The sequence below is a fragment of the Rattus rattus genome, chromosome 3 (genome assembly GCF_011064425.1).
Source record: "Rattus rattus isolate New Zealand chromosome 3, Rrattus_CSIRO_v1, whole genome shotgun sequence".
Taxonomy (NCBI): Eukaryota; Metazoa; Chordata; class Mammalia; order Rodentia; family Muridae; genus Rattus; species Rattus rattus.
This window is the reverse complement of record NC_046156.1, coordinates 222,768,982-222,782,345: the sequence shown is the minus strand read 5'-3', so window position 1 is coordinate 222,782,345 and position 13,364 is coordinate 222,768,982. Positions and strand designations below refer to the sequence as shown.

The 13,364-nt window shown below is 44.9% G+C and overlaps 1 protein-coding gene across 1 annotated transcript; it reads right to left on the bottom strand.

Annotated features, from left to right (window-relative positions):
* Window positions 1-540: 540 nt before the first annotated feature.
* Crhbp (corticotropin releasing hormone binding protein) lies at window positions 541-12,872 on the bottom strand. Its single transcript, XM_032899129.1, has 7 exons — window positions 12,428-12,872; window positions 11,997-12,090; window positions 11,558-11,715; window positions 9,950-10,160; window positions 7,940-8,088; window positions 4,375-4,492; window positions 541-1,052 (listed from the first exon to the last, which is right to left on the bottom strand). Exons 1-7 carry the CDS (start codon window positions 12,506-12,508, stop codon window positions 895-897), a joined length of 969 nt encoding a protein of 322 aa, XP_032755020.1. The 5' UTR covers window positions 12,509-12,872; the 3' UTR covers window positions 541-894.
* Between the last annotated feature and the right edge of the window lie 492 nt (window positions 12,873-13,364).

Genomic DNA, 13,364 nt, shown 5'->3' with positions numbered 1-13,364 from the left:
TTCTGCAAAGTGTGTCTACGACAGCTGCTGGAAAGGCCCTCTGTGGTGAAGACATGTACTCTGAGTTTCCTCGGAGGCTTGTGGAAACACATGTCTGCTCCCCGTTTCCTGGCCAGGGACAGTCAGTATTCACCCTGAAGTCCCTCTCTGCTCTGCATAAACCAGTCAACTACTGCAGACACTCCAGAGTTCTAGCAAAGGAATCCAAGAAATCCAAAACAGTTTAGTCCATAGCTTTGGTCTGTCCCACATGGAAGCACTGTTTTGGGGGAGGTAATGAAGGCAGGGACCACTCAGGAAAGCCAATACACCAGACTGTCAAGATGCCAACATTCTGCATACATTTATTTGCATTTGGATTTATGAATAGAAAGGAGGTTTTGTTCCCATGCTACAAAGTGTTGTTTAAAAAACAAGTACTACCAATTAATAACGGATAGCTACAATTTGTAAACGGAAGTATGAAGTAAAAATAACAGATACAATTCCTTTGGTATACTCAAGACTTTGACATTATTATCATTATTATTGTTGTTATTATTATTATTATTATTATTATTATTATTATTATTATTATGCCATGAAACGGTGAGTGCTGCCATTTCTCTCTCTTTGGAGCACCTGCCCTTGCCACACAGCTCTCTTCCTCACTTGCTGGACCCTTGTTTCACCAGTTCTTGTTTGCAGCACACCAAAATGGCCAAGCATTTCCAACAGGCACCTATTATCTGCCTTCTGCTCGTTGATACATTATAACAAAAGGAAGTGAAATTGGAAGTCATGTGTGCACGTTTTCAAAGCCTGGAATACTGACTGGAAGGCTTTTCACTCCGTCCAAAATAACTGTGGAGAACTCACTGGGCTAACGGCATGCCAGTCACTGAAGCTGATCATTCAAAGACTAGACAAACAGTACTCCGGGATGCTGTTTCTGGTCGAGGTTTCCAGCTCGAGTGGTTCCAGCTGACGATACTCGAAAGTCACACGGTTCATGTGTTTTCCACTGGAGACCATCCTCACGACAGCATTGTCGCAGCTAATTTTCATTTGGGCTGTAATTGGGGTGGGGGAGGGAAATAAACATTTTCCAGCAGGTTAGAGAATGATCAGTCAAACCAGTGCTCCTCTCACTACCTAAGTTAAAACACAGAAGGTGGGAGATGGTGTGTGTGTGTGTGTGTGTGTGTGTGTGTGTGTGTGTGTGTGTGTTTGGCATCTTGCCATAGTCAAATCCTTTCAGTCAAAACAACATTTTTTTAAACTATATAATTAGTTGTAGAACCATGAACTGGACCCAGCCTTTCTCTGCACATACAGGACACCATGATAAAGAAAGATGGTTAGAAAGAGGAACAATGTCTCTTTGGCATTTGTCCTGTTCTCCTGCCTGCTGTGCTCAGGTAGCCAAAGAGACAACGGTGGTGACCAGTGAACTCTGCTCCATGCTGGCCCTTCTGGTACATAACACTGACTTGTACAAGAGAGGTTAGAGTTGGAGGGACAGTTTGGGGTGGGGACAGAAGAAGGTGCGGTTAGTTCTGAGAGGAGGGTATATACTGTTAGGTGTTTGTGTGGACCAGATCATCCCATTCACTATATCCTTAGTCTAGATAATGACTACCGAAAGCATTTGGACAGAGCAGGTACACATGGAGTACACACTTTTTTTTTTTATTTTAGAGCAGGGGTTCTCAGCCTTCCTCATGCTGCAGCCCTTTAATACAGCTTCTAATGCTCTGCTGGCCCCACCCATAAAATTACTTTGTTGCTACTTCATAACTGTAATTTTGCTAATGGTGTAAGTTGTAACATAAATATCTGATAGATAGAACCCTTGTGAAAGGGTCATTCAACCCTTTAACCATTTCAACCCACAGACTGAGAACCACTGTTCTATTACGTACCAACCCTTTCAAAATTGTCCTGGTATGGGATAGTTTGGAACATTGTCACTTGGCTGACATCCGATACTGTCATCTGGACAGGGGATCTTACACTTGTTACATTGTCTGGAACCTTACTCTTGTTACATTGTTGTCTGGAATCTTACTCTTGTTACATAGTCGTCTGGAATCTTACACTTGTTACATTGTTGTCTGGAATCTTACTCTTGTTACATTGTTGTCTGGAATCTTACTCTTGTTATATTGTTGTCTTGAATCTTACTCTTGTTTCTCGCTTCTCCTGGCAGGTGTGCCTGAGCTGACATTGAAAGCCACATGGTTTTTATTAAAAATTACTTCCCACGTATTTCTCTAGCTACAGTTGATTCCTGATATGCGCTTTATCTCTCCTACAATATTCTCCCTGCTATTTTAATTTTCTCAGTCTCCTGCCTTGCATTTTATTTCAACAGGGTATTTCTCTGAGACAGGCCACCACTGTCCCTGTGTCACAGGTGTCCTGCAGACATGTCCCTGGGTGCACACGAAGCACAGCAGCACAGTAATGTCATTAAGGTGAAAGTCTATTTGAAAGAATGATACATTTCTTCCTTGATATTTTTTTTAAATACAAACATGAGAGAACTTAGATTAATTTCTGCCTGGAGAGCCAAGTTTATCTCTCTTTGGATAATTTGGAAGGTTGTTTTACTCTGAACTTTACATAATATATCCTATTTCCTTTAGTGAATGTGCACATCATGTTTTGACATCATTTCTAACAAAACACAACTTAAAGGGCAGGGTCTCTAAAAGGCATATGGTTTTGGACTGAACTTAAAGTACATGAACTCAGGGAGGAAGAAAAAGGAGAAAATCTACGTATGTCAGCTATGTAACCCAGCATAAACACTTAGCATATGTGTAAGGCCCTGGGTATGGGGGCTAGCACCACACAAATTAATCATTAAGAAAAAAAATTAAAGCAAGAAAGAAACCGAAATAATCCAAAAGTTATATAACCCAAGCTTTAAACCACTCAACATTGGTTTCAATTATGCTGGTAATTTAATCGAAGCAGGGTTTGTTTTGTTTTAGTTTTGGTTTTGGTTTGGTTTTGGGGTATTTTTTGGGGGGAGCAGGGTTCTTTTGGCCTGGGTTCCTAGCATCCTTTCATCTGACCTAAGTCCTACAATTCAAGCAGAAATAAGACATCCTCAACAACCTAATTTGAAGTCACAAGAATTATTCAATCATTTCCTTTACTGCACTCAAATGTGTTCCCTAAAGGCTGTTTCCCTCGACAGCACTGGAACCACCCAGCACCTCACACAGTGACTGCAGAAAACCAGTATGGCCGCATGCAGTGACTGCCTATGTCAAGAGCAAAGACTACTGAGCACAGCAGCCCCTTCTGGGCATGGTCCGAGCACCTGTGATCCCAGCACCCCAGGGACTGAGGCAGGAAGATAAAGAATTCAAGGCCAGCCTGGGCTGTGTAGTGAGACCCTGTCTCAAAACAAACAAACAAGCAAACAAACAAACAAACAAACAAACTCCTCAGCTTTATCAGTGTTTAGACATCTGTAGAAAGCAATCTTTGCCTCAGTGAGATAGCTCAATGGAATAGTCCAGTCTCATGGAGACATTTCTGAGCAGAGGGCAGGTCTTCTCCTCCTACCTGTGTGTATGGATTCTCCTTCAGAGCCGTTTCGTTTACTGAGGGCTCAGCAGTAGTTCAGACAGGGAGGGAACACTGGTGAGGTGAGCTTATTTTAACATCAGGATACAACTGATCAAAATGTCTTCGTTAGCTACTCGGGGAGAGAGAGGAAGGCTCTGGGGGGAATGGTCTGTGCAGTTTAGCATTGGTGTTCTTGATCTTTGCTTTGAATTTGCCTCTTTCCAGCAAGGAGGTGTTCTATGTAAACTTCCCCCACCACACATAGCAATTATTAGTTCGGTCATGAGGTCAGTAGTCTGGACGCCGCCCTCATACACCTTAGCTTGCGCACATGAGCACCCTCTCTGGTCCCTGGCAACGCAGAGCTAGGTCCACTTGGCATCTGCATCCTGTATTCATTATGTATGTATCATATACAGATAGTAAAGTTAGTTAATCATTGTTTCATTATTATACTGTTACCAATCACTGATACTTTTACCATTTGAACTGTCAGTCAACAAACAAGTGAGTTTCCAGAGTATAAAAAGCAGACAGTGGAGAAACAGTGGAGAAACATTGTCTTTTTCACAGTTACTCTTAATTACTCACTCTAGCTGACCCATGGGTTTCTCTCTTGATGCCTGACCCTTAGGTAACAGGCTCTGATAGTACACATAGGTTCTAAAGTAAAACGCTCACATGGGCTCAACATATAAAACAAATGTTTTGGTAGAAGGTATCTTCTCGCCTATGAAAAGTTAATGTGTTATGTTTAGGGAAAGGACCCTGACAGTCACATAATTAACAACTGAAGACCTGTCTCACCAGGACCATGAAAGGGGTAACACAGGTCCACTAAGAGCATCATCTTGGAGGTGTCCAGTCCAGTTCCTCCCAGCAGCTCCACAAAGTCTCCAGTTCCACCACAGCCAGCCGTAGGTTTCTACAGCAGCAAAAAGAACAAGATGTGAGTAAACCTATTACACAGGTCTATCTGAGCCAGGCGGGACCTATCAGTGAACACACTCTGTCAGCCTTCACCCGGTAACTATGCCTTGACTCGAACATCAGAGACTCCAGAAATTGCTAAAGGTGGGGAGAACATACTCTGTCAGCCTTCTCAAGAATCAGCTTTCTACGTCAGATGATATGTCATTGTTTAATGTGTGTATACGTGCAAAATGTAATCCAATGAATGGAAAAATGAAACAGGAATTTGTAAGCTCTGTAAGATGTATAGACATAGAACCTGAGAGACCTTGGACACATGCTAAGTGACTGGATCTCTTAATGCATGCAGTCAGAGGAAAGAAAGCCCAGGCACCTGCATTTTATAATTACATTATAATTTGTTTATTAAAGTTCTGTGTTCTCCCTCAGCTTAGATCTTTTCCTCTTGACAATAAAAGGGATATTTCTGTTCTTGGAACATGTATTCCACAAGTAAGGATTTAGATTACTCATGGGTACAGTAATAAAAGAATAGAGCTGTAATTTGAGGCTCAAGTTAGCCAAACTTACCATTTACTCTTTCCTTTCAACGAAAACAAATTCTTTTCATGGCACTCCAAAGAATTGGTTCTGAGCCTCTGAAATCATCATTTCCTGCTTCCCTGCATCCTCCCACAGTTCTCAGCCACAGTGATCTCTGTGTCTCACTCAACACAGAGAAAATATACATCTGCAGTCCCGAGTGTCGTACACGACTCCTGCTTCACATGCCCAGGTTAGCCATGATTTCATGTCAGTTCCCCCAAGGGCTAGGGTTATAGGAATGAACTGCACATGTGTGTTAAATCCTTGTTGAAGTTCTTAAGCATTTTCCACACTTTCATTCTCTCTGGTCTCCTGTCATCCCAGTAGCTAGATTTGCCTGGAACCCTCTTATTCACTGATGTGTACTCATTTAAGAGATCTAGTGGTATGTGGTCAGTCGCCTGACATTAACCACGCAAACCCTGACACATAGGGAGTCAAAATCTGAAACTGAGGACTTTAAATACCCATCCCAGCAAGTGTACACCTGTCAGACATTGAGAAGAACACGCGAATGTGATGGGAACTAAAATGGAGGCATTGTATAACGGAAACCATTTGGCTAAGGAATGGAGAGAGCAGGGGCTGCTTATGTCTAAAGAACCTACTATGAGCATGACTATATGCTTAGGCACTTCAAACGTAATTTCATTACATGATGAAATAAAGATTTAATTAGGCCCACTGTGCACAAGTTTGTGAATAGACATTCAAACAAGCTATTTAGGAACGAAAGAACGTAATTGCCTTTCCCATGAGTAGATAGACGGAAGTTTCCACTTGGTGAGTGATGACATCTCTCTCCTCTTTGGAATCCCCTCAGGTGTTCTTATAAACAGTGGCAGAAAGTGAGCTGCACAGGGACCCATCTGGGGTTCGGGGCCTCAGCAGTCGTTCCCACATGTCTTTGTTGAAGCCTTAAGTGCCTGCCCTCTCTGGCTAGATCACAACCCTGTGCAAAGGCTTGTTGAATTGGAAGCCAAGTCCTATTACGTCCCCCACCCCATTCATCAGTGGAAGCCAAAGTGACCTTCAGGGCAACGCCCATCAGGTCCTTTTCCACCTGACCCCAACAGCTTTCCCATTACTCCTGCTGCACACAACTTTCTCCAGGCAGACAGCACGCGTGGTTCCGCCCATCTCCCTCTTGAGCTTGCTTCTTTCTGTGTCGAGGATCCAGTAAGCCTATTTCTGCCTGGGTAGCGCTGTTCCATCTGTTCCTCCTGCCTCCTATGGCTGCCGCTCCTGCTGATCTAAGTTTCCTTTCCTGACCACATTGTCTCAGACAGTTGAGTCTACCCACTTTCCAACTCCTGTCTATCAAACCACTCCGCTGCGTTTTCTGTATAGACTTATCATGATTTGAAATCTGTAACAATTTTGCCTGTGTCATTCCACTACAAAATAGACCCCTGTGAGCAGGATCTGCCTTGTTCATTACTATTTATAAACTGTAGAATAGTCCCTGCACAAAGGAAATTATTATTATTATTATTATTATTATTATTATTATTATTATTATTATTTACTAGTAAAGAAAAGATCATACTGCTAGCCTGTCACAGAAGTTCTCCTATCTCAGTCTCTCAGTGCTAGGATTTCAAGTATAAACCACCATACCCAGCTTTCAATACCCCAGGCCTCAAAAAGGAGGTTTTTAAAGGAATAGATGCCTAGAACACAGGCATCTATTATAAAATGTTAAGAAGAATACTAAAGTTATTCTTAGAGCTTCAATACAGAGAACGCAGATCTCCTAATGTGTTACCACATCTCCCACTAGATTCTCGATCATTTGTCAAGAATGGCATGACTTACAAACACTACCAGGTTGGATCCAAAGTATTCAAACATTCTTATCAAAGTATCGCTCCTCAAAGTCCAAGAACAACAAGGAAGAGGTAGGTGTCGGGGCAGGAGAAAGTTAGGTATCCATTCTTTTCCTCAGTCCTGTCCCTTATTTAGTTTTGACAAAGATCTGTATGTTTGGGAACACCGGCTGCCTCTGACACCACCAAGTGCATGTGTTATCTTAGCTTAGGCCTGTGAACGAGGAAAAGGAAACGAGGGTCTCACGGAGCAGCCACTGTCTTTGCAAAGGGATGCAGTGAAGCCAGCATTCATTGTAAGGCATACACGGAAGCAGATATGAACGCAAGTTGGTAGGAATTTCACAGCTAATATATATATATATATATACATATTTATATGTGTGTGCTAATATACATATATATGCTAATATACATATATACACACATATATACATATATGTATGTACATATATGTATGTACATATATATTAGGCAAGATGTCATATAACATGCTGTTCAAAACTTTACTCCTTTTTGCACTATAAAAATCCAATTTCGTATTTTACGCCACCGTCAGCAGTCTCTCACAGCCGAGCGCTGTCAATGAGAGTGACTTCCTCCGTATCAAAAGAAAATTCCAATAATCAGGAAAGCAGCTGCGTCGATGACTCAGAGGAGCCTCGGCTCGGAGAGGATTTTTGCAAAAGAGGAAAGCACAAGAGTGTTCGATTGTAATTACACGCTGCAGCTTCGCCAACTGAAGCATTTCCTATGTCACAGGAAAAATCCTGGAGTAGTCAGAAGGCACCTGAGTGTTTGCCTGCGGTGTGACTGAAATAGACGCTGAGGAAGCTAGGGTAGCACGCAGACGGCTTAAAAGCCAGGGGCCACAGGAAGCCAACTTCCTGACAGGAGGAGTGCTTTGTTGCTGATAAAAACTAATCAACCAACTAACAGACAAACCAAAACCGAAAAGACCAAAAAACAAACAGCAACAAACCAGCGGCCTTCCCGAATGGCCAAGGAGAAGGCAAGCCACTGACCTTCAACTGAAGGCCATGCAGGTGTCCGAGGGCGAGGTCAGAGATTTTGATGGTCACCGGATAAATGATGGAAAAGCTGCAGTTTTGGTGCTGGTATGGAACCACCAAAGTAAATCTTCCACTCGGAGTCTGAGAGATGATATTGCAAGCTTGAGGAGGGTGGGAAAACAGATACAAATACATTATTTAGAGTGCCTGGTTTTATACAAATTCATTACACTTTTGTTCTAGATTTCAGTTCATGGGCGAGTAAGCATGTCCAATCTAGGGCTCCCTGGTCACACGTGCCCCAGGATAGCTTTGAATGGTGCTAAATATATTTGTAGATTACCAACATCCGAGGGCCAGGCCTCTCTAGCTAGGTGTCGTGCCCAGGAAGAGGGCATATATCACCCAGACAATCTGGGGAGAGGAAGGAGCAGGAGAATGGAACTCAATGACATGTGACTATTCTCGGGAAGCACCAGCCACAGGGGGCTTCTCACCTTAGTCTGGGGGTGCCAGGAGCACCTCTGTTGAGTGATTCTAGAGCTGAGCTGGGAGAACAAGGCTCAACCGTGAAGTCAGAACCTCGGCCATAGAATCTGGAGCCATGGTGTTATTTGTTAAACAATAAAACCATGTCTGATTTTATTCTAAAGATTTCATGATTCTGACAGAAGAAGGCAAGAACAAAACAGACAAGAGTTTTATACTAATACATATTTACTGGGTAAATAATGTAAAGTTGACTAAATGGTCTGTTTTTATATTTTATACTTATTGTCGTTGTTGTTGTTGCTTTGAGACAGGATTTCTCTGTAGCCCTGGCTGTCCTGAAACGTGCTCTATAGACCAGGTTGGCCTCAAACTCAGAGATCTGCCTGCCTTTGCCCACAAGTGCTGGGATTAGACGTGTGGTCCACCATGCCCAGTTTTAATTTTTAAATTGTGATAGTCTTAAGATTTTCTGAAAAAATTTCCTTTTATTTCAAGTCTAAACTTACAACTGAGTTCTTCCTCTGTTGATGAAACAGAGGCATGGCATTTGTCTTTCTGCTGACCTATTCTTATATTTTTAATCACTCTTAATTTCAGAAATAAGTGAAGTTCCCTGACAATTTTAAAAGACATCTTCTGATTTTTATTTTATTTTATTTTATTTTATTTTACCAAGAAAGCACCAGGAGAAACAAACCCTCAACATTCTGCTTCTCAGATAGCCTCAGCTTTTCAGGGCAGTATTTCTCTACCTCTCCATTCCCCTCCCCCTCCCCTCCCCTCCCCCTCCCTTTTCCCCTTCCCTTTCTTCCTCCCTCCTCCCTCTCCTTCCTGTCTCTCTCTCTTCTCCGTCCCTTCTTCCCTTCCTAGTGTTAGAATTTGAACCCAAGTTTTACTTCAAGTGTCCTTAAACAAACAGTTTATTACGTAACTATATCCCTAGGTATCAGTGTTTTTTTTTTTTTCCCTTAATGAGGAAATAAGCCAATGTATGAACTCATTTTGCTCAACATCACAGTCTTTCCGGTTGGCTGTACAGTTTTACAGCCTAATCTGTATATGTCTCTAACAGAAATGAACGAAGGGAGGATGGTCGCTGTGTGGTCGAAGATAGCATGGAAGGAGGTGACACAGAGGCACTGGTTCACTCCCCTCCTTAGGGGTCGACATCTGCCCACCAGTCTCAGAAGCACAGCCTTCCAGGCTTTGTTTACAAAGCTCTGGCATCAAATGATCCTTCAAGCTTATCCCGCATCTGCAGGATGGCTTGGGAGATTAAAGTTGGTCACTGAACCCATTGTAATGCCTTGGGAGGGCAGGGCAAGAGTTTGCAGGAAAGATAGAGGAGGATGCACCATATGTTAGACACTATCTAGCCTGGGAAACAACAAATCTGCGGCTTAGTTTTCATAGCAAGGAATAAAGAGCCCATACCATTCCTTGGTTTAAGCCTGTGCGGTAATGCAGTCTTTACAAAGCAGCAGTGACCACCTCCCCACCTGAGTCCTGCCTGCGCATGTGCTTACTTACGGAAGAGGTTGGGGTCTGTCTTTATGGTTATCGTGAATCCATTTCCTGGTTCGTGGACCCGGAAGAAGACCATGGCCACATTCTGGGAAGATGTGACACTCCTTCTGGTGAGACCGCTCTCACAGAAATCTGTGTACCTCTCCCTGGTGGGCAGAGGGTGATCCTGAGAACTTGGAAACTTCTCCCCCTTAAGGATCCAACCATCAAATACCTTCGAATGATAATAATAATAATAATAATAATAACAACAACAACAACAATAGTACAGACATACATTTTCACTTTCACCAGCTTCTAAAATCAGAATCTGTTGTAAAGAGGGAAAGTTACCAAGCAATGAGTCCTTCCATTGTAAGTGAGGAACGCACAGCCACTACTCACAGCCGGCTTGCTTTTCATTCTTACTTATTTAGACTGTGTGGTTCGGTGGCAAGCACCAACTTTTCTGCTTAAGCCTTCAAGCACACCCTTTTAGACCTTACCAACTAGTCTGGTAAAAGGAAATTCCTTATAGACAGCATTGGTTTTTATTCTGTCTTTTGCACATTCAGGTCAACTCCACAGGAGCGATGCCTGGATTCCACTTCACTTGGGTTACTGCGTTCCTCCAATCAGTTCAAAGTGGGCAACAGCAACAGATCTCAAAGAATAAGAAACAACAGCCAAGCTGGATTTGATGAACGGTGATTGGAACCCTAGGACCACAGAGGCTAAGGGTGGGGGGGGGGTGGTGATCGTGAGTTTGCAGCCAATTTGGGATACAAAGAGTGATTGTGTCCAAGTGATGGGGTGAGAGGCATTGTGTGTGTGTGTGTGTGTGTGTGTGTGTGTGTGTATCATCACCTCAAGTTAGCTTTTAAAATATTTTTAAATGCTGCGGTCAGGCAGTGCTGGCTTGTAAGCCATGTAAGACTGCCTCTGTTCTTCCTGGGACAAAGGGTTAAGGTCAGTTGACCCTGTTCTCAAAAATCACCGCGGGTCTCCATTTTAATGAGTCCATCATAGCACAATTACCAACAGCCCGGTTGCAAATTATTTCTAGCAAGCTCAACAGGTTCCCAAATGGTTTTGGAAGCCTAATGTGTGATTGTTTTCTTGGGGCAGTAGAACTCTATCCACCCTCCCTTGGCTGCTGACCTGTGTGACTCTGGGAACTGAAGTGGGGTGCTGTGGAGGAGGGTGAATTCTCCTTCCCCTCTTGCTTCTACCTCCTCTCAGCATCCCTCTCCCAGTCAGTGCCCCACTACTCCAAAACTCCCATCACAGCCCGGGCTTCTGGAAGGGCGAGATAGGTTCAGTTCTCAGATCGCAAGAGAACCCTCCTCGAGAGCTCTCGCTAGTTATTTTTGCCGTTTTGTGTGCCCTTGATTGCATCATAGCGTCTTACACTGCAAGTTCAAGTGCTAGGAGTTCCCAGGAGTTGGGGAGAGCACAGAAGGGAAATTAAACCACCAGCGTCCGGGGGCGCTAGACCCTTCTAGGGAATCCAGCCTCCTGGGCGCTCCTAGGGAGCTTCTGCGACTCGAGCACACATAGATTCAGTTGTCCCCCACATGGCCGTGCTTAGGGGCATGTGGACTGGGGCCGCGAGTAGTGGTACCCCCTCACCTTCAGGAAATCCCCACCCTGGCAGTCGATGGAGACCAGGTCAAAGTGGATGGTGATGAACTCCTCCGGCTCGCCGATGAAGAAGGCGGCGCAATGCAGCTGCGGCTGGTCAGCGGTGAAGGTGAACTGGCCAGGGAGGCTCAGCATGTCCAGGCAGCCTGGGAGAGAGCATGGAACCCGGGGTCCCCAGCTGCCTCGGGAGGCTGCTCCCAGCACGCCCCATTCCCCAGCTCCACAGCGCGCCCCAACCTGGAGCTCCCAGCTTAGGTTGCACTGGGTTTCCTCGCTCTGGCTAAGAAGGTGCCTCGTTGATGCTGCAACGGAGAGGTCCCAGCCAGTCCCCCGGCCAGATATCCTGCAAGCCTGTGTCCTAGGTGCAGTGCCTTAGCCTCCCGCCTCCCGGGCACCCACACACTGGAGCAGGACAGCCCCAACTCACGCAGAGCCCGTCGGTAGGGCTGCTCCTCTGCCAGGTTCCGCTTCAGATTGGCGCTGAAAAGCAGGAAAGGGTCGTAGACTGCGGCTTCTTGCACCTAGCAAGGAAAGTGGATCGGTCCGGAAAAGTTCACGGGGAGGGAAAGAAACTGAAGCAGGAGCAGGGCACCCTCCTTGCAGCTCAGAGAAGTAAATGGGGGCGGGGAGGGTCTTCTGAGTCCAGGGTCTATGCATGAGTCTTAGACTATTTCCATCAGATTAGGGTACCCAGGGCCGAGAAAGGCAGGCAGTTTGGATGCTCACGGGCAAGGAGAAAGCACGTCTAGGTGAACCAGGGAGAACGGATGCAGCAGAGAAAGGATCAAAAGTTGGTCTGCTGTTCCTGGCTGAACACTCAAGGGAAAGGTGTTAAAGAATCGAGAAAGGATGGCTCACCTCTAGGTAGCGGCTCTCTCCCCTTAGAGCTGTCAGGAGGATCAGAATGAAGTGGCATTGGAGTTTGAAGTTCGGTGACATGGCTGGCCTTGTGTCTGCAGCTGGTGAGCTCGGCTGCGGAGATCTTAGGCGTTTCTTCCCACGCCTTCGCCCACACTGAGAACTCGAAGCTGCTAGGGTCCCTTTCCTGGGTCTCTTTTATAGAGCAGTGGAAAGGGGAGGCTGTCTGCCCCTTAACTGATCCGAGCTTAGTTACCATGGGTTACCCTGCCTCGGTGACAAAATGCGTGGCGATGACGAGGGTCCAGCTCTCAGCCACAAATATTTCAGCATGGCCCCGCATTATTCATCAAGGGTGGCTTCAGTCACGAGAACCTAGTGACCTGAACTTATAGGAGAAAGGATGAGGCAGAGCAGGGAAAGCATTCTGTTTGGCCTGTAAAACATTACATTACATTTAGTATGCATATCAGGGGAAATTTTTGGTTTTGTAAAAGCAAATGTCAGACACATACGACCTCATCATGGGGCCTAGTCAAATAACTGTGGATGGGACCCTGCTGGGAATGGCCAGAGAGTAGCTATAAGAAATCCTCCATAAGAAATACGAGGTGGATTCAGCTTCACAACTTTGACAGAGCCTGATTTTATAGAATATTGCAGAAATGAAATCCAGGCTTCCTGTCCCTTGCTTATTCTGATCCTGATTCTTCTCCGCATTCCCTTAATAAAAGGCAAGTGTCCACGGACTCCTGGATGTTAGCAGTGTTGTTCCTGATCTGCATGTTTCCCCGTGCACTGGATCCTGGACAGTGCTCTGTAGCCAGGACTCCAGCCTCACTGAACCCCTGAGAGAAAGTCACCCTGCTCTGTGCCTCCAAACACCCGGGTTGCTTTGATTCCCCGGGGCGAAACGCGCTGAGGCTTCTGTAACTGA

What these genes read in the sequence shown, in the direction of transcription:
- Crhbp (XM_032899129.1), bottom strand. Translation starts at nt 12,508, where the DNA reads ATGTCACCGAACTTCAAACTCCAATGCCACTTCATTCTGATCCTCCTG. An exon ending in GCCCTACCGACGGGCTCTGC is followed by an intron (nt 11,716 to 11,996) that starts GTGAGTTGGGGC and finishes GCTCTCTCCCAG; the next exon opens with GCTGCCTGGACATGCTGAGC. An exon ending in AGGGTGGGGATTTCCTGAAG is followed by an intron (nt 10,161 to 11,557) that starts GTGAGGGGGTAC and finishes TATCATTCGAAG; the next exon opens with GTATTTGATGGTTGGATCCT.